The sequence below is a fragment of the Corythoichthys intestinalis genome, chromosome 6 (assembly GCF_030265065.1).
Source record: "Corythoichthys intestinalis isolate RoL2023-P3 chromosome 6, ASM3026506v1, whole genome shotgun sequence".
NCBI lineage: Eukaryota > Metazoa > Chordata > Actinopteri > Syngnathiformes > Syngnathidae > Corythoichthys > Corythoichthys intestinalis.
This window is the reverse complement of record NC_080400.1, coordinates 37,256,489-37,277,375: the sequence shown is the minus strand read 5'-3', so window position 1 is coordinate 37,277,375 and position 20,887 is coordinate 37,256,489. Positions and strand designations below refer to the sequence as shown.

At 37.8% G+C, this 20,887-nt stretch overlaps 1 protein-coding gene across 2 annotated transcripts; it reads right to left on the bottom strand.

Moving 5' to 3' along the window:
- Window positions 1–1,059: 1,059 nt before the first annotated feature.
- Window positions 1,060–18,723, bottom strand: pdcd10a (programmed cell death 10a). 2 transcript variants are annotated; one of them, XR_009063443.1, is made up of 9 exons: window positions 18,228–18,723; window positions 13,655–13,815; window positions 6,772–6,825; window positions 6,558–6,675; window positions 6,030–6,156; window positions 2,375–2,453; window positions 2,209–2,291; window positions 1,661–1,793; window positions 1,060–1,544 (listed from the first exon to the last, which is right to left on the bottom strand). XR_009063443.1 is itself a non-coding variant. In XM_057838530.1 (8 exons), exons 2-8 carry the CDS (start codon window positions 13,736–13,738, stop codon window positions 1,712–1,714), a joined length of 627 nt encoding a protein of 208 aa, XP_057694513.1. In that variant the 5' UTR covers window positions 13,739–13,815; window positions 18,228–18,722; the 3' UTR covers window positions 1,060–1,711. The 2 variants fall into 2 exon arrangements, 1 of the variants encoding a protein (XP_057694513.1); XM_057838530.1 differs by having other exon boundaries at window positions 1,060–1,793; window positions 18,228–18,722.
- Between the last annotated feature and the right edge of the window lie 2,164 nt (window positions 18,724–20,887).

Below are 20,887 nucleotides of genomic sequence, written 5' to 3'. Positions count from 1 at the left end.
CTTGTGGTATTAGAAACATACGCGTACTTGTAAACAACTTTTAAGTTGCTCTTCCGGAAAAAAAAAGTTCACAAAAAAACATCTTTCATAGGACAGCAACAATACAGTCATAAATTCCAAAAACAACTACAAGTCAAGTATTAAAATGGGTCAGGGGTTAAAAAGGTGAGAAGGGTGTGGGGTAAATATGTTCCGGTGCACTGTACAACTAGAGCTGTCTCAAATAACTTAATTTTCGCCCCATTAGTCAGCCGAATATTTTTACGATTAGTCGACTAATCAAAATTTTTTTTTCTCTCTTTTTTTTACTAATTTAGCTATGAAATTTTTGATGACGGTTATTAATTCACAAAAACATTTTGGAACACTTAAATTCTTTATTAGAGTACAAATAAACATGCAAATAAAAACAATAAATCACAAATAAACAATGAGGTCAAATGCTGATAGTATTAACTAGTTAAAAAAATATAAACAGATTCAGAACACTGACTTCGCCTTTCCAACATGATTTGAAACAATTCTTAATCAAAATGTCTAGCATTAATATCATAGTATACTACTATATATAATAGTATTATAATCATTGCCAATCAGATTTTTCATAAAGGGTGTCATTCTAAAGCTATTCTTAGTGTACAATCTGAATTCTCAAGTACGTGGGATTAAGTGTGTTGGATTAACTCCAAAAATCGTTATTTATATGACAAACATGACATGCTTTTAGTTTGAAATGTTCACCGGAAGTACGTTCGCTAAACCGCTAACAGTTAGCTTTACCAAAGAAGCTTTAGCTTAACAGTTAGCTTTACCAAACGTCCGACATTAAAAAAATCTCCCACCCCACAAATTTTTTTTTTCCTCTCGGATCTACAAAATTCACATAGTTCACCCTTTTTTACTTCAAAATGTCGAATTTTGCCGAAAGGTGAGAGATTTTCATGCCTGTTAAGTGGATTTTTGCCAAATACTGTAGAAATAGGTTACCAAACCATAGGACCTTATTTAACACCCCCCCCAAAAAAAAACGTCAAATAAGGAAACAACAACAGCAGATAGTAAAGGAAAAGTCAAGTTTATTCACAAAAGAAAGAAGTTCACCAAAGTGCTATTAAAAGGATATTAAAATACAGCGTGTGCTTAGCGTGACTGCAATTATAAAAAAAGAAACAAAAATGGAAGTATTACACAGTAAGGATGTATAGAATTTATATGCTGAGGAAAAAGACAATCATTTGACATCACAGAGGGTGGACAGAAATAAATCCAGTGTGCCGAATTTCTTGCAAAAAGGCAACAAAAAAGGCAACGAGGGAAAGTTTCTCTTTCAGGCAATGAAAGTAGAGCTTTGAGATTTTGTCCGTAATTAATGGGAAATGTCTCTGTGGCCACAACCAATTACCACGGCGCGATGAATTATAGATGAAAGACAAGGCCCAGCAGTGTCCAGCACTTCCTTGCGTAGGTGTCAGGGAATAACATCCAAGGGATATGTACTTGACTTGTTGGCAAGCACTTAATTGACTACCACTGTTTTCATTGTTCTTTATAAGAAAACCACAAAGAGGCATTTTTCTTAAGATTGAGGTGAAATGCTAAGCAGTGGAGTACAACAATAATAATAAAAGCTAAATAAAACCGTGTCTTTGCTTCATTCTACCTGATCCTCTCCCAATCCTCCGCTATGTTGTAGTTGCTCCATGTTTGGCTTTTATGTCGCTGTCTTGAAGGCCTCTAGGATCATGTTGGTTTGGTGGGTGAGTCGGTTGGCGCTGACAAACACGTTGAGCACTCTGAGAGCGACCATGACAGAAAGACAAGGACACGCATGTCTGTCATCACGCAAAGAAACCATGGCAACAATATTGATCCAGGAAACACTTTGATCTGCCTGGAAGGGAGAATGTCAGGCTTCAGAGAAAACAACCCAGCGTGAATCCACTAGAAATGGGTCAAAGGAATTATTCAGGAAGGGCGGTTTGAATAGAAAGCGAGTCTGTGATCAAACGACAAGCATTTTACGTTGCTGCGACAGCTTGTGTGTACGTGCTGACTGCTGACGAGCGCAACTCTTAAAATGAAGGGAGACGCGGGAGGAAAAAAAAAACTTTTCTCGGACTCAACACCGGGTGAGGATTGAGGAGGAGGAAAGAAAGAATCATTGTTAAAAGTCCTAACACAGCAAATAGACAAGAAGCAGTGTCTTACTTTCCATCTTTGAAGAAGGTTTTGAGAGCGTCACTGAAACTCTTGGAGTATTTCACAAAGTCTTTCTTCTGTTGTTCCAGTGCCTAACACAGACAACTATTTTAGCTCTGCTTTTCAACTAAAGCATGGGAGGGAGCATTTAAGACATCATTTCATCTATGCTTACCTGCCTGTTTTGATATTGGTACCTCCTGAAGATAGTATTAACAATGTCTAGCAACTCTTTTATGGCACTGGCGATGTCTCTGGAGGACACACAAACACCCACATGTGAAGAAGAGATAATACATTTAAAAATCTGTTTGTTCTTATGCCAAAATTACTCTTCTTTCATCTAGATCACTGATTGGCTTTCTTGCCTTTCATCCCCCCACCCTCAACCTGATACTTTCCATCTGCAACTATGATTTTTTTTTTTTTTAATAACCATTTGCTTTGAATTGATTTTTTTCATCAGCTCTTCGCTGGGTAAGCGTCTTAAGAAGTGAGTCAGTAAGAGTGTTGAATTCCATCAAAAATAAGAGTAAAAATGGCCAAGGAAGACTTTGAATGTGTTTTATAGTTCTTTAGTACCATTTTAAGAGGAAGCTGTGTGTATTTATTGCCAATTGTTTTGTAAATAAATACATTTTTTTCCCACATCTAACCTGCAGGGGAATAAAAAATAAGGATGTTGCATGACAAATGTCCTCTGGATGCATTGCTTTTAGAATTTTAATCTTTCAACACAATTATTAACTGCAGTCAGCTACTTTGCATAAAAAATAAATTGCATTCTAAAACAGAGCCACTTAAACATAGCCCAGCAAGCCAGCCTGACTTTCGTCATGTACAAGATACATGGCCAGTAAGTCTGGTCCTCTGTGGTTTCAATGGGATTTCCACTTTGGTCAAATCTGGACTGATAAATCACAGCACGCTAGGCGGGACTTTGTGATGCATCATGAAGGGGAGTGATGGCAAATCTTTTCTACACTCCTGGGAATATGGGAATGTGTTGTGGGTTCTCGTCTTTTTTTCTGCATATCCGACTAACAGCCTGCTGAAGGTGGCTCGACGGCACTTTTTTCAGCGTCCTGCTATTGCGCATACAACGTACAGTTGTACATACAGTTATAAAGACCTAACTCCTCAAACGTTGTACATACAGTTATAAAGACCTAACTCCTCAAATCGTTGGAATTGACCTTCCCTTTTCAAAAACATTTCCTGTACATGACAATACACTATGTACTCATAGCTTTTTCCCCAAAAAAAAGTTATCGTTGACCAGTGTGCTCATTTTCCTTCGACTGCATACCAAGTTTGTTTGAGAACTACAACTTGACTGCAACTGACAGCCTGAGTCGCATTTCGTTTACATCACATCCGTGCTTCTGTGATTGATTATTTCAGTTTCAGTCTGTGCTTTTTCACCCCACCTCTACCATTGATTTTGAAATCCAGCCCAAGCCACGGAACACCAGACAGACTTGCCATGTATCTGGTACAGGGCACTCATGCAAACACTGCAAATTCTGAAATTGAATTGAAATAAAAGCTACTGTGACCAAATTACAACCATCTTATCTTAAATTGTAGTACTAATTTTAAGACTTTTACATTGAAGCTACTACTATCTCAAAAGTGAAACGCCCTAAGAACATCTCGTTAATAAGACTGGAAGAGCAAGAACAATTTTTTTTCTTCTTTAAGAAATACTGGAAAGAGAAATAATTTATTTCACAGTTGACCTGCTCTTATCATAAAACATCTTTTTTTTTCTCTTTAAATAGACATTAACTAGCGTTGCAGTAAAAACAAAAACAAAATTCTTCGACATATGACAGTGGTCTAGAGCTGAAACGAATACTCGAATAACTCAAGTGACTCGAGTTCAAAAATTGACCAGAGTAATTTTATTCGCCTTAAGGAATCGTTTAAGTTTCCCAGTTCTAAGCATCACCTTTTGCTTGGACTACTTTTAATGCGGGACAACACGCTGACGTCACGTCTGTAGAGGAAGAAGCAATAATAACTGATTGCAGCCGACAGCCGCTACAATCTATGGGAACGTTTCTACAGACTACGCTCGCATGATGCTACAGTGGTAGCAGGTAGCGTCTGATGCGTCTCATAGATATAACATGTATATGGAACTCAAAGCGACATGACAGATTCGGCGGCGTTAACAGATGTATATAGAACTAGATGCAAAATGACAGACTTGCCGGCGTTAGTAAATAGCCGCCATCTTAAAGCAGTAGACTTCTCATCGCTAATAAATAAGATTAACGTTACTGTATCAGGCTAACGTAACGTTTGCCCTGCGGAAGGCTAGGTTGCATTTAATTATGACCACCGTCAATGCGTGGCAAACGTGTCTTGCATACAGGCTTTATTTAATCTGTAAAAACACAGCGCTGAAGAGTGATGAGGGTGTAAAATAAAAACAAAATAAAGCTAATTGTCAGTTATAGCTCAGTAGTCATTGCTGAATAAAACACCTAGTAGCGCTAGTGCTTTATGTGCTCCAATACAGCTGATATCATACTTTTTTTGAACACTGCAAAAACTCCAAATCCTATCAGGAATTACAATTTAGACTAATTTAGAACTTAACTATTAAATTCAAACATGTGGGAACTTTCAAACTTTTAAGTAATGTATGTTATCAAGCGTAATGACATTTTAGGTGTGTTTTTTTTTTTTTTTTGAAAGCCGAGAATTTGTTGTTGTTTTTTTTAGTCGCATCTAAGATGCAATTGTTGGCTATTTCCAACAATGTACATCGAAAATAAAGACGTTGATAGTCTGAAAATGGTTCAATATTAGGTGAAATGTTTTGTTTTCTCATGTATATTTATAATTGCTCTTTACCTAAAAAAATGTTTATCCGTTTACTCAATTAATCAATAGCATTTTCAGTCGAATACTCAATTACTAAAATATTCGATAGCTGCAGCCCTACAGTGGACAATAATTTTCATTAATTAAGTTAACCAGATGTGCCCTTATAGCAAAGTAGTTGCAAATAAGTGGTTTTGTTGTATGTGTGCCACTATTCTATTCTATTCTATTCTATTCACGGGTTTCACAATATGTCTATGTGGATTGACACATCAATTCATTGAGCAAAGATCAATTTAAATGATTGAAACGCAAAACATCAATCAACATTGTCATCTTTTAGGTAAATATGCATTTTTTCTTAAAACAGTTTTTCATGAAATGACTAAATTGTGTGAAATGCTTTTGGTGAAGTGTAAGAACATTAAATCGATCGAAGGACTTGTAATAGAATTGAGATAGAATTGAATTGAGAATAGAGACAGACAACCTCTACTGCCACCTGTTGTCAACACTGTTGTGGTACAACATATTGCTACTCTGCCTCATCTCATGCCTCCAAGCATGCGATGCGTCACTACAGATCCAAAAAGAGTTCAAAGTTCATGTTCTGTGCTAAATATTTCTTCCGTTGCTATTCCAGTTCTTTCATTAATTGTAAGTTATTTTGTTTAGTTTGTTGTTATGGATGGTGCTGGGTTTACCCTGAATTGTTGAGAGGGTATTCCATCTATATACATGTACAAGCATACTTCCTCTGTAAGCCATATATTTTTAATGGTAATGTTGTAAAATTAGTTTGAAATTACATTTCACGGTTTGTTTGGTTTTATCCCCACTATTGACAGCAGGGATCGGTCACGATCTCCAGCTAATAGCTCATATAACTGCACTTTCAAATTCTTAGTAGAAAAAAACAATTGCTATGAAACATTTGCACTTGCAGTGAAAAGTTTTACAGTTAATTACAAAGAACAATTTTTCTGTCTCACTTGATGGTCTGCAGGAAGCCCACTCTGTCATTGATCTCATCAGGTATGGTGCTGAGGATGTGTTTCAGAGCATGGGTCTTTTCATTCAGCTCCTGGAACCCTGGCTCCTGCCTTTCAATTCGGAATTCTGAGAGCAGATTGGGACCAAAAAAAGCACAAAAATGTCATAGACTGCATAATGATGGGCACAATAGCGAATGTGCACCGTAATTAGGAATGTTTAAGAAAACGGTGTACATTTAATTGTGGATACAGAATAAACTATACCCTGATAAAACTAATAAGAGAAGCTTTTAGGTAGGTTTAAAACTAATAAGTGTGCATGAAGATAGTCTTTTCTACAATTAATCACTTAACTACACAAGGATCTGAATTACAGGCAAGGACGGAAGGAACAACTGCTTGAGTTGATATGTGGAGAAACAGCTCTCCCCAGTGGACAAATGAAGTACAAGTCAACTCAAACGCCAGGAACCAGCACACTGAGCAGGTTCTCTCTTATTTGTGCTTTTGTTCACATTAGCTTACCTTTCACATCTGCTGCAGCCATGCGAAGTAGACACTCATTATAATTGATTTTCAGGTTCTTCTTTTCCAGTAGCTTCAGCACAAATTCTTCGGTCACGCCAGGGTTCTCGTCTTCTGCCTAAAGACATTGATAGTAGAGCATGCTGTTTTACCAGAACTACGTCAGTAAATTCCATAAACTATGATTATTGTAACTTTTTTTTTTTTTTATTACCTTTATAAAAGCTGCACGCAATGTCTGTGCTGCTGAGAGGTTGACTTGGTCTAACTGCAATTCAGCACAAAAAACACACTTGGCTTAGCTTTAAATGCTAGAATAAGTCAAGTCAGACATCAGGTGATATCAAGATGAGCACTGGTTATGTGGCATCCTAGTTCAGGCTGTAACAACACACTTATATTCACATATGGGAAATGTAAATGTAAAGTGTTTGTGTAGTGAGTGTGATTGAATTTTTTTTTTTTTAAAACTGCCCTGGTACTTGTTACATAAGTTCAGAAGGTCTGTAAGACTCCAATGTAAGTCAACATTCATTTAGGGCAGGGGTCCCCAAACTACGGCCCGCGGGCCGAATACAGCCCGCCTCCACATTTGGTCCGGCCCCCAGAACTTTTTTTTTTTTCTCAATAGCGTTATTTATTTCCTGGCTTTTTTCTGTGAAGAACCCTGAGAGGGTTATTTGGTTATTATCCTTTTAATTAATAGTATTATTATTATTTATTATTATATTTTATTATATTATAATATATAATATATATATATATATATATATATATATATTTTTTTTTTTTTTTTTTTTTTTTTTTTTTTTACTTTAGTTCCGTGATTAATCCAGAAAGGGTTATTTGATTGTGGCTTTCTGAAGAGCAATAAATTTTTACATTTAGGCACTCCTGCAATCGTCACACTTTCTCTGTTACAAACTGACCCAGCCCCTCATCAGAGAAGGGAAAAGTTATGTGGCCCTCACAGGAAAAAGTTTGGGGACCCTGATTTAGGGTGTTCCTCGGGACAGGGCTACCTGATATACAATAAACATATTCAAACACCAAATCTCACAGCTGTGAAACAGACATGCTAACTACTAGTAGCTGCTGCAGTTCAGTGTCAACCTGGGACCTCCAAATACTGGGGAAGATGTGCTAAACATTATTATCCATATTTTAGCCAGTTTTAATATCTTCTTTTACTCACCACCTAAAATGTGTAACACCTGCACTGTCTAAAAGGCCATACTAATAATTCAGTGTGATTCAGTAGCTCTACACTACTGCAAACTAAAGATACACGATAATATCGGTTACCGATAATTTATGACGTCACACAGATAATACAGATTAAAAAAAAATCAACCGATAATGCAATCCGATAATTATATACTTGATTTAGCTTCCAAATGTGCGCAACCAAGCAGTTTTCTCCACTTCTCCACCGCCGCCTGCTCAACCCCTCCCCTCTCTGAAGCCCCTGTGGGAGGAGGGGTTGAGGAGTACGGCGTCATAGAGGCGGCGGTGTTATCAGTGTTGAGGCGCTCTCACTAGCGTGCGTTGATTTTCCCATGTGTGAAATGAAATAAACGACGCTCCCGCCATCTACAAAACATGCACTGGAGAAGTTCCACGAGGCGTAAAGAAAGCGTCCTCATTGAACACCACTAACCCAGCAGCCATTTAAAACTGCATCACAAAGATTTTTGGAACGAATACGAGGCTGCTGCTAGCGCAAATGCTAAAGCTATTGTAAACACAAATAAACTATAAAGGAAGCTGCTACCGGGCTTGTGACGATACAGAGACGCTGCGGTCCTCCCGAAGTCGGGTTGTTTGGGAATGCAGCCCAAAGCGGGTGGTAAACTCCCATCTATGGCTAAACACCTCACGAGACCGATAGTCGACAAGTAGCTGTCTTCCGACGGAGCCCGCCGGTCCGGCAGGCCGCCGCCGCCTCGCCCTAGGCGGGCAGAGCAGAGCCATGCACCGAATATGCCGCAGCGAGCTGGCCGGGGTGGGCGGATATCCGGTACGAACTTAGCTGCCGCCGCCACTCCGGTTCAAGACAGAGGCCTGGTGTGGGTGCTAATTTGGCAGCCGGACGGACTGAAGGGCACAGACGGGAGGAAATTCCCGAAATGACCCGATAGCCAAACCCCTGGATGAAAAAATAACGCAGTTTATACGACCACGATTCTTCGTGAAAGACATGCCGATCACATCAGTTTTACCACGGACATTTGGACAAGTGATGTCAAGTTCAGTTTCATGCATTCAGTACGCTTTAAATTTATGACATCTTAATCAGATCATTCTTCTTATTTCTAGTCAAATAATTTTCCCCATCTTGTTTGAGAGTTGAAGACTAGTTAACAGATGAATGTGCCAGATTATTCCACTTACTGGAACTAAATATTGCCATTTGTTCTTATTAAGCCTAAACATCTAAAAAAAATAATGTCATTTTTCACCTAAATCAAGAAAAAATTGCTTTCAAATAATGGTTTGAACCATACATATTCTTGAATAAAGAACATTTCTGACAAGTTTTTTTTTTTTAGGATTATGTATAATAATTTATTGCTTAAAATAAGGCTGTTAAGATTATTTTCAGCTGGCTATTTTTCTTCAAGAAATCTGAGTGAAATATACTTGAAGTGCTGGCAGTTAATTTCACTTATTTCCAATAGATTTACACTGAAAACAAGGGAATTTAACTAGTTTTAAGGAGTTGTGTTTTTGCTGCGTAGTAATGTTATACGTTAGGAATGGCTTACTTTTAAAGCCATTTTTGTGCAACTTAGGTATTTACTCTGTAAGTAATTGTTGCCAAAAGTTTACCATTACACAATGTCAGACAATCTGTCTTTATTTAGACGTTGGAACTACTTGTTCACATTTGATAATGAAAAAAAGAGCAATAATATTTTTGCACAGTAATATTTTCTCTTGTGTATACTTTAAAATTTTACATAAATCTTTTAATAGAATTATCGGCTTGGCATTATCGGTTGGAACGAGGAGGAAATGAACGGTTATCGGTATCGGCTGAAAAATGCATTATCGTGCATCACTACTGCAAACAATAACTGCAATTATAAACTCATTCAAGATTGGTGGAGGCATACTAAAGTGTCCAAATCGTCAAGAATAATGACTCTGTAAATTCTTACCACCTCATTATAAACATCAGACAGGCAGACATCACAGGGGTTTTTTAAATCCCTTAACACTCAATTATAAAAAAGAATTTCTAATAGAGTAATGCATTTAGATATTTGTGTCTTCTGTTACTCTACAATTTTATCTGACTCAAGTGGAGGGTGTTTTTTTTTTTCCTGTTTCTAATTACTTGTTATAGCTTGTGTTCTTGAGTGTTTGAAGATGAATTTTTAATTTATTTTTTTTCTTTGTTGCAACTACAGTGGAAAGTAGACATGTGCCGCTTACCGGTTTCAAGGTATACCGTGGTATGAAAACATCACGGTTTCTAAACCGCAAAAAATTTCCGTCATACCGTTCCTAAGTATTAGCTATTTTTTTTTGTCCCAAAAATGCAGGGTGAAATCCCTTGCTTGCAGCTATAAGGTTCAACTCTCCGCCAACAGTTGTTGCTCAGTGTCAGTGAGACAACTGTGCTACATGATGGCTGGAGGAGGTGAAACTCCTGAACTTTTTTCCTCTAATCGAAAAGTTAGAGGGCCGTGGCTTAGAGGAGGAGGGCCAACCGATATGTAAAACATGTATGCGGAGGCTGGCTGCCAAGGAGGCAATACCTCCAATATGATTTTGCATCTATACAAAATTAAAGGTTTCTTAACACCATACCTGTCAAGTTGTACGGTTTCGGCGTAATTTGTACAAGTGAGCACTGATTTTTAAATGTGTATGCCATAACTGCAAAATCTGTACGTTAACGTGCATTACGTTTTTTTTTTTTGTCCGTTCGGATTTTGTCACCGTTTCGGGAATGAGACAATGCACCGTTTGCTCACGAGAATTGCGCGTTGAGCTTAGCGTCTGCTTCTTCCAAACACGTCACCGCACTTGTACTTCCGCCACCATTTCGTGACTCGCAGTCGACAAAGTTGATACAAACGTGATAAAAATATGGATGAACCAGCTCATAAGAAAGAAAAATTGTTGCCTACGGACGCATCTACCAGAGTGGGAGACAATAACTGGTGAATACGCTGGATGGATAAAAGCGTCTTTGAAAGGACCACAGCAGTGTTGATAATAACGGCATTACTAACGGCGTTATGTTTTTCAGTAGTGAGTAATCTAATTCATTACTTTTCTCATCTTTGCAACGGCATTACCGTTACTGAGGATATAAAGGCGTGCTTTACTTTGCGTTACTACGTGAATGATGCAAGAAAAGTCTGCGAGACACGAAGAGAGAAGAGCGGGAGTGGGAAAGAGGGAGTTGTGACGCCATTGCAAACACGATGCTAGGCTAGGCTAGGTGGCTCCAATAATACCTGACTGTAGCCGACAGCCTACAAACCACGCCCACATGATGCTACGCTAGATATCACATGTATATCAACTAGATGCGAAATGATACACTTGCCGGCGTTGGTAAACAGCCGCCATCCTAAAGCAGTACACTTCTCAGAAAGGCTCTGTAGTAGAGAACCTTACAAGCGAACCTAATTAACTTTTAATCTAAAATACTCCTAAATCGCCAAAATCTTGATTTGAATCTATTTTTAAATGATGAAACAGTTTTAAAACTTTCACATGTCGAAAGTAGATAGAAGGGAACTAATGCAATAACGGGAGCAATTTTAACAACTTAAACGGTTGTTTTTTTTTTGTTTGTTTGTTTTTTTTTAATTTTAACAACTTAAACGGTTGATTTTTTTTTTTTTTTTTTTTTTTTTTTATTGTCATTGTCATCGGTATCATTGCAGTTACAAGCTTTGTGATATGATTAATCCGAAGAAACAAAACTGAAGAAAAAAGACAAGGGCGGACGGGAGAAGCAAAACATTAAATGATTCCAAACATAGCAAAGGTTACTATCTAGTTATCGCAATATCCACAATACCCCTGTGTCTAATTAAGTTTATAGTAAAGAATTGGGCTAGGGCGGCTGTCCCAAAACTCGCATAGTGTGACCTATCTGTTTTTTTTGTTTGTTTTTTTGTTTTTTGTTTTTAATGGGAAAAAAACATGAAAAGTAAAACAGGTTACTTTGATAAGTAACTAATTACGCTTACATTCAGGTAACTGAGTTACTAACTCAATTACTTTTTGTGAGAAGTAATTTCTAACAGGAATTAATTACTTTTTTAAAGCAGATTAACAACACTGGACCACAGTATTCGTTTTGCATGCCATGTGGATTGAACATTAAAGTTTCTCAGAAAGCACTTCGAGACAAAAGGACATTGCAGTCTGCAGAATGAAAAGCTAAAAGCCTATAAATGAACAATTTTTACCGCAAAACAAAACCACGCACTCATCGGATGTTGTGACGAAAGCGGAGATTTTATTCTGCCAATTTGTTGCCAAACACAGTTTGCATGCAACAATTGCTGATCACTTATCAGAATTGGCAAAAGAAATGTTCCCTGACTCAACGATTGCATCGGTAAGTTCATTTTATCAATTGACCATTTTAATTTATAATTGGACACACTAACGAACTACCTTCAAGTCAAACTGAATTGCGAGCTGAAAAGCCATTAAGTGCAGTGATCAAAAGACATGACAGAAATTGCCAAAAGTGCTCCATACAATAAAACAAAAGTCACTGTTAAATTTTAGTAATCATGTGTAGCTGAAGATATTGATTGTTCTTTGATTGCACCAGGTTATACTGTATGTGACAATATTACCAATTACCAAGTTATACAAACGCGCTTTTTATGGAAAGTAATTCATTTTTGTTCTAATGGTCATAATGTTGAGCTGTGATATTGGGTTTGGGCTCACCAAAACGACTGCATTTATTTTAATTTTTATTTTGAATACAGTGGTACCTCTACATACCAAGTTAATTTGTACCAGGACCTAGTTTGTAAATCGAAATGGTCGTATGTTGAGCAGGATTTTCCCATAAGAATACATTATAATTCCATTAATTCGTTCCATAGCCCGAAAACCTTCACAAAATCTTTAAAAGAATACTGCTGATACTATTGCATATAGCAATTACACAGAGCAAAACAAATAAATTGTGAATTGGAATAATAATAATAGTAATAATAATTCCTGTAATAATGTAACGAATCGGGTTCTAATGTGGCAAATGTGTTTGCGTGTGGTACCTGAACGCATCACGTTGCTGACTTGACAGAGTGAGATGGGACTTTTTAACTTTCACTTTGTTCAACTGCAGGGGACAGTAGGCGTGTTGTGTTGCACAAGTTGTTGGAATAAATGACTAGAAACCTGACGAAGCTGGCAATTTCTTTGGCGATGTTACCACAATAATTGTCACATTAAGTTATAAAGACTGGCCAACAAAGGTCGGAGGAGGGCCGTCGGGAGTAGACGTTCTACGGAGGTATTGTCGAGCCAGTTCACGGATGCGCACACAACGCTCATATTTTTCTATTGTTTTCATCTTCATTTCAAGGGTAAGCATCACCTTTTTGCTTTTTTTCACCACCTGCACTAGGACTATTGGAACCCATGTTGATTGCTTTTATAAGAAAATCTGCCGTGCGTCCATCTTGCAAGAAAACAAAGAAACTGCGGCACTGTCATAGATCATCGTATTTCGAGCATGTCGTCGGATGTCGAAAAGATCGTGTGTCGAAGCGATCAGACGTAGAGGTACCACTGTATTTCAGTTATTTTTTTTAATGTATTTTAACTCACTGTACTTCAGTTATTTTTTTAAATGTATTTTAACTTAACAGCAAACTTATGTTCCAATTTGCTAATATGTTTTGAAAAATAAAAATCCTGTTCAATACAAAAGAAGTTGTTTTTTTTTTAACCCAGATATCTCAAAGGAACACATTTTAGAGCTGTAATTGCAATACAATGATACCGTGAAACCATGATATTTTATCTTAAGGTTATCACATAACGTCAGAATCTAATATCGGCACATGCCTCGTGGAAAGGGACTCGTGCCTCCATACCTGGTCAAAGACAGGGTACATCACAGTGTAAAGCGCCATCACTGAAGTGGCGCTGGCTTCTTTCCTGAAGTCCTCCATGGTCATTGTTGACCGATTAATGGAACTTCGGGTACGTGTTGCTCACCAATGCCAGCTTCCTTGCATTCAATCCCTCCCAGAGGCTGATGGTATGTAAGCAGGACAACATCCAAAAAAAAGTTAAAGACAAGGTGAAGAAAACAGGAGATAAAGAGATTTGTTAAAACAAATAATTTTTAAAAATACATCAATCACACATCATAGATTGTAGTTAATGCAAGACGCTGAGGATTTCTTTTAATTTGCCCTTAAGCGCAGACCTTGGAGATCAAACATATTAGTCTGTAGGCCTGCAACTAACAATTGTTTTCATAATCGATTAATTGGACAAGTAATTAAACTATTAATCGATTAATCGAATAAATGTCACTTTCATTTACCTTCACAATTTATCTTAAAGTTGTTTTTGGCATGTTGTAAGTGGCAATGAAGACAAAATGAATGACTATTTCCTTCAAAAATAATATTTTATTAAAGCTTTCTGACCTAACTGTAGTTTACAACGGTATCGATAATCAAATTTGTTGGCGACTTATTTATTAATCGACTTAATCGATTAGTTGTTGCAGCCTTATTAAGAAGCTAGTTTAGACAATAAGATGTCCGAAAAGTGGCAAAAATGCGAAATGTTGTTTTCCAAAGTAAAGCAGATTTTTGTTCATGTCCCACTTTGACTTCACAAAAATTTAAAGAAGAAATCCGTAATTTACGACTTAAAATGGCTTGACTACAAGCACACAAAGGAGTGCGTTCAATGGCCACTCCAAGAAAACCGTTTCCAAAAAATCCCTCCAAACACAAGCAACAGAACATCAATAAGTTGTTCTGTTCATCAATAAGCAATAAGTTGCTTATATTAACACATATAAGTGAAAACATTGTATAAAGAGGGTTTCTGGGCACTAGGCTCCAGCTAATTATTACAGTATTAACATTTTGAACATTGCTTTTTATGCTACAGTAGATTAAGTTTTAAAAAACAATGTTGTATTTAATCTTATTTTATGCTGTGCACTGATGAAAAATCCAGCACCAAATAATTAATATCAAATAAACAATTTTGTAATTCTAAGAATTAAAAAAATATATTTTTCAAAATTACATTTTTTTCCAAATATGAATATATTTAAAACAATAATTTTTATAATAACTGATTTGGTTTACTGTACGGCCTCAGTTTTTTGTTTTTATATTTGGTTTTGTACAAGAATTTCTACTTCAGTGCATCCCTAATACTGTATGTATGTAAAATGATAACCTGGATTGGATCCACATTGGGTTCGCAAAGCATTTTAGTTCCAAATATTAAATCGAGATGTCCCGATTGTGATTTTTTTACTTTCGCTCTGTTCTAATATTTTTTCAAGATACTTTTTGCCGATACAATGCCTACATTTTTAGACCAGTAAAAATAAGGCAAAAAATATTGTAATCCTTAAATGACAAATCATATTTTTTCTATTAAATCAAGCCTTGGTGTTACTTCCTCAAGAAATGCTGTGTTTGCAAATCTTACACGATACCCGGTTATTAACGTTAGTTAATAAAGAGAAGTAGTCTCACTCAGCGGACATATTTGTCAAGTAAAAGCAAAGCGAACAGCATGATGTTATTGAAAACATGTGACTGCTGGATCGGATTCAATCTTGTGACCAAATCAGATACTGTCAAATACTCAAAAAATGCTGTATCGGGCGCCGATACAGATACTGAGTATCGGATCGGGACATCAGTAGTATTAAACATATTGTAACCAAGCCCGTCGACAGGGGGGAGGCAACCGGGTATGTTGTCCTGGGCCTCAGGACCACAGGGGCCCCTGAATGACCCTTAATTTATTTTACTTTACATTCACATACGGTATTTCTTTTTTTATTCAAATCATTGTCTGATTAAATATTATGCTGTACTCGATATATACTTAAAAACTTTAACATATTAAATATTTTAAATACCGTATTGGCCCGAATATGAGACGGTGTTTTTTGCATTGAAATAATTTTGAAAAAGAGGGGGTCGTCTTACATTCGCGGTCTAGCCATTATACCCATTCACGACGCTAGATGGCGCCAGATATCATTGAAGCAATGTTCTGTCATGACACATCTCAGCTACTCTTTTTAGTTTAACCAGTTTGCATTATTTTATTGCAATGTTTGTCCTTATTCAGATTTGTTTCAAGACTACAGGTACAGTTAGACTTCACTTGGATGGTTAATGCAGTTATTGCAATTTTGTTGTTTTATCACAATAGATTGGTTTATTTACATTTCAAAAACCAGAAGCCATTCATTGACGAATGTGATTGCACTTTAGTTTACATATTTAAATGTTCAGATATCAAGATTTGAATGAGGCAAAATAACATGCTTTTTCTCTCAACTATATTGTTATAATCATTTGTTTCGGATGTACTGTAATTATTTTCTGTATAAAAAATTATTTGGTGTTCAAAAAGTTTTTTTTCAAACTTGAGTCTTGAAAAAGAGGCGGTCGTCTTATAATCAGGGCCAATACGGTATATATTTTTTCCTTTTTTGTACAACGCCACCCCCCACCCCCTCAGTCTTAGCAGAGAATGGTCTGACATCGCTCTGGCGCACTCTAGGCTACACTACGTACGTGCCCTGAAGCGGGAAGTTAAAATCTGTCATTGTTATAAACTCTAAACATAGCGAGTCGTCATAAATCAGGTGCGCAGAAAAGAAAAGAAAAAAGAAAAAGATGAAAATCATACAGGTGAACGAGAAAAATTGATTAAGTTTTTAAAAGAGGGACAAAAAGCCAGAGAATAAGGGCTAGAGTTGGCTGTGGACAGTGATGTCGGTAAGTGAACAATAGCCGCTAACACTGAACATTCGCGATCACCGTGACCAAAGCCCGATTCGAGTCTGTCACCGGCCGCTTGTAGCCGATTGAGCTGCGGTGTGACAAGACATGCTGCTCGGATTGAGCCGAAGCGAGAGAAGGTAATCGGAGATCAGGGATATAGGTTAGTCTGTGGGGAGCAGGTGCGCAAGGCTGAACAGACTCTGGTCCGGCATCTGGATTTATCTTGTGTTTACAACCTACTGTGTATTATAGCAAACGCTAATACGAAGCACACTGTTACACACGTCCACACACGTAGCGCACTCCTACGCATTTTCTTGTTTTTGCCAGTGACTGTAGCTGGAGGAGAGCAAGCCTTAAGTAAAATAAAGATATTAAAAATCTACCTACACTCCACTATATCACAGGGCAGGCTTATCAACCTAGCTCCATAGTCTCCATAAAGCGTGAGCTTCCTCAAAAACTGGATTTCACTGATGTAAATGACAGTGACTGAGTGTTATAAATGACTTTGCTGTCAAAAAATCTAGGTGCATCACTGTTTGAGGGCTTGATAACCCCAGGCATGTGGAAGGCGCAGGCACAGGATGTTTAGTTATACTGTTTTGTTGCTTAGCAGGCAGGCATAGCACTCTCAGTTGTATTGTACTGTAGCCTACATGGGACAATAGACAAAAAAGTGTTTGTTTATATTGTGTCACATCACATTATGGTCTGCTAAATTTAACCGTCCATCTCAAATTAAATAATTTGAAAATTTACACAGTCATTACAAAGCGTTAAAAGTACTGCGTATGTTGTCGTGACAAGCCAGTGGCAGGGGTGGGGGGGCTTTAATGCTCTCTTGTCCCCGGGCCCCTGCAAGTCTGTTGACAGCCCTGAAGCCATTCCATCTGCATGTCAGTGTAAATTTAAGTTATCATTTTACTTGGAATACCGTTATATTTGACGGTTGTTTGGACCAAACTCGAAATCAGAGGACAACCATTATTTCTGTAAAAGCATGTATCAAAATGAATAAATCACTTTGATATAACCCCCCCACCCCCAAACTTTATTGCTGCCATAAAACTTTTAAGTCACTCTCTTGTCAACAAGACAACAATGAAGTTAGACAACTCTAGTCCTCAGTGGTCTAAATTCACTACTTTAAGATGAAGGGTCATGTTTATCCTCAAAAGCGGGTAGGTTCTTTACGTTCTGTACCTGATCATCAAAGCACATAGCCTTAAACGTTTCACTTGGGTGTGGTTGCTGATAAAACGGCACACCTAAGGTGACACATGATTTGCATGGTAGCCAAGCCAACGATTAATTCATACTGAGGCTGATGGACAAAAATAACGAGTTAAATGAGTTACTGGTGTAGTCTCAAACCATGTTAGCATTTTTTTAAGTCTTATTTTATAACTCACTCTTACCAAGTGCTTAGACCATTCGGAAAACTACCGTCCCGAGACATTTTCAACTAATGCTTCACGTTATCGAGGCAAGCCAAAAAGTTGAACGACGTTGAATAACATTTGACGTGCTGTCAGGAGATGTGCAGTTTAGCAGGTGATTCAAAGTCAGTATTCGGACAAGCCATAGTCATACTTGACAGGAAACGGAAAAGTAACACCAGAATCGAATCAGAGGAAGCTTTAACCAAACTGTATCGCACCTTCTTGTTGATTTCTCGGTCTCATTCGGGAAGTTTGTAGCCTCGCAAATCTGAAGAGTTGGGGAGGGAGATGTTGCTGTTGACAGTGGTTGTCGAAAGTGAGACTCCGTTGTAGTTCTCTCAGTCCGTCTCCCCAATACTGAATAAAGGTAGCTAGCCAACAATAGCACTACAAATCCCAAAGCGCGGCTAAAGGCGGAAACCCCAAACACTGCCGCATACAAGTTGTCATCGCGTATTCAAAGAAGAAAACACAAAATTACGCTTTTAATGTGACGATTGCGTTTCCAGCGAAAACAGATAACAGAAACCACGTAAAACCCGAGCTCGTACATACGCAAAATTGTAGCGTAGGTCAGACTATTACATTAAGATAAGTCCCCTCCGCCCAACTGTTGCGCTGACCACAGTCCGCCCCCTGGATTCGTATTTAGTATGCACCTAGTCAGGCTGCTGTTTTGGTCAGCTATTCAAAGCCTCCCCAAACGTTTTAACATTAAAATTGATCGGATATAATATCTTAAGAAATTGATAAAGGGTGCAGGCTGAACCATAGACATCATGTATGTGTAGATCGTATCTTCAGCCCGAATCATACGTGAAGTAGCCACCCAAGATCAGTGGCGCCACCAGAGGGTGGCCAGGGGTGGCCACGGCCCCCCAATAAATTTGTTGGCCACCCCACTGACCATCCCTCTTTTGTTTACTGTTCACTTTATGCTTAATATATACATAACACAATAAAACAGGATTGATTGTGGGAAAATGTTGACTGGACTGTTATGGACCATGCACATTAAATCATAGTAACATTAAATTAGGGCTGCAGCTATCAATTATTTCATTAGTCGATTAATCAATGAACTAGTCAGTAATAATCGAGTAATCGGATAAGGAACATAAAAAAATTAAGTACCTGAGCTGAGGCTCAAACGGTATTAAAAAAAATAAATGAGGATCTAAGTAAAATAAAAGAACTGGCTAACTTACATAGCAAAAGTCTGCTAGCTTCAATGCTATAAAACGCTAACTTTTTTTTGCAGTGCTCTCAACAAATGGTTCAAACACATATTCCCACAAAAATGGCTAAATATACCTATGACCTAAATTACGAATGGATTAAAAAAGCATTAGCTCAAACAAAAACTTAGCTTATGTTGGTCTTAACAGGGAGCAACTGGATTCAGCCATGTGAAATGAGTTATGTCATATTCATGTTGCCACTGGAGGGAAATGTATCCACCAAAATCAATAAAACTAAATGCAAACACTTTACTCACGAATACTCGAAGCAGCAAAATTTAATTTTTTGAATCTTTTTTCGAATGATTCAAGTTAATCGATTAATTGTTGCAGCAGTACATTAAATATAACACAATACACCAAAGTATATCAGTGGCCGTGCCCTTAAGTTCTTTCTCATAGTTTTCTTCTGGCCTTTTTACTGCAACAACGGAATAAAAACCTGAAATTGTGGCTTTAAAGTTTTTGGTGTGCCACCCAGAGATTTTAAGTGGCACTATCTGGCCACCCCTATGAATTATTTCTGGAGGTGCCAGTGCCCCAGATAGCAGACCGACATTGAAAAGATGTTGGATCAACATTCCGCTGTCGATCTTGTATTATTGAATCAGCGTCACTTTTGCACCTTCAATTAATGTTGTTTCAATGATGAAATCCCTACAAATCCTAAACGTCATTTTGATTATTAGTAATATTGGAACAACGCTGAATCAATGTTATGATTTCGACCAAAACACCCGCTCATCCATAATTCTGTGACTTTTCAGTCATATTTCCTAGTCAATCATAAATCAACTTTTTGTCAACATTAGTTCATCAACCATAAAACAATGTTAACCCAACCATCGCCTGAAATGCTATAGAACAACGTTGTTTCAACGTCACTTGACGTCGAATATTTCGATGTCAACCATACTGATGATTTTGATGGAAAATCAACGTTAATTTAATGTCGGTCTGCTATCTGGGACTGTATTAGGAGAGCAGTCTAGTTGCCATTGCGGAGGCCATATTGGATGTGGCATAATGGTGACGGAAACGCCCCTCGAAACGTCCGATTTAGGTGATATAAAGTGTATCACAAAAGTGAGTACACCCCTCACATTTCTGCAGATATTTAAGTATATCTTTTCATGGGACAACACTGACAAAATGACACTTTGACACAATGAAAAGTAGTCTGTGTGCAGCTTATATACGGTAATAGAGTTAATTTATTTTCCCCTCAAAATAACTCAAAATATAGTCATTAATATCTAAGCCCCTGGCAACAAAAGTGAGTACACCACTTTGTGAAAGTCGAAATTAATATACAACGTGTCAACTGTCAATATTTTGTGTGGCCACCACTATTATCCAGAACTGCCTTTACTCTCCTGGGCATGGAGTTGACCAGAGCTTCACAGGTTGCCACTGGAATGCTCTTCCACTCCTCCTTTACGATGTTGCGGAGCTGCCAGATATTTGAGAATTTGCGCATCTCCACCTTCCGCTTGAGGATGCCCCAAAGATGTTCTATTGGGTTCAAGTCTGGAGACATGCTTGGCCAGTCCATCACCTTTACCCTCAGCCTCTTCAGTAAAGCAGTGCTCATCTTGGATGTCTGTTTGGGGTCAATGTCATGCTGGAACACTGCC

Bases quoted from the DNA above. Each gene is read 5' to 3' on its own strand.
- pdcd10a (XM_057838530.1), bottom strand. From the start codon at position 13,738: ATGACCATGGAGGACTTCAGGAAAGAAGCCAGCGCCACTTCAGTGATG. The intron at 6,157-6,557 runs GTAAGCTAATGT...ATCTGCTCTCAG, and splicing joins GGCTGCAGCAGATGTGAAAG to AATTCCGAATTGAAAGGCAG. The intron at 2,292-2,374 runs GTAAGCATAGAT...TGTCTGTGTTAG, and splicing joins ACCAATATCAAAACAGGCAG to GCACTGGAACAACAGAAGAA.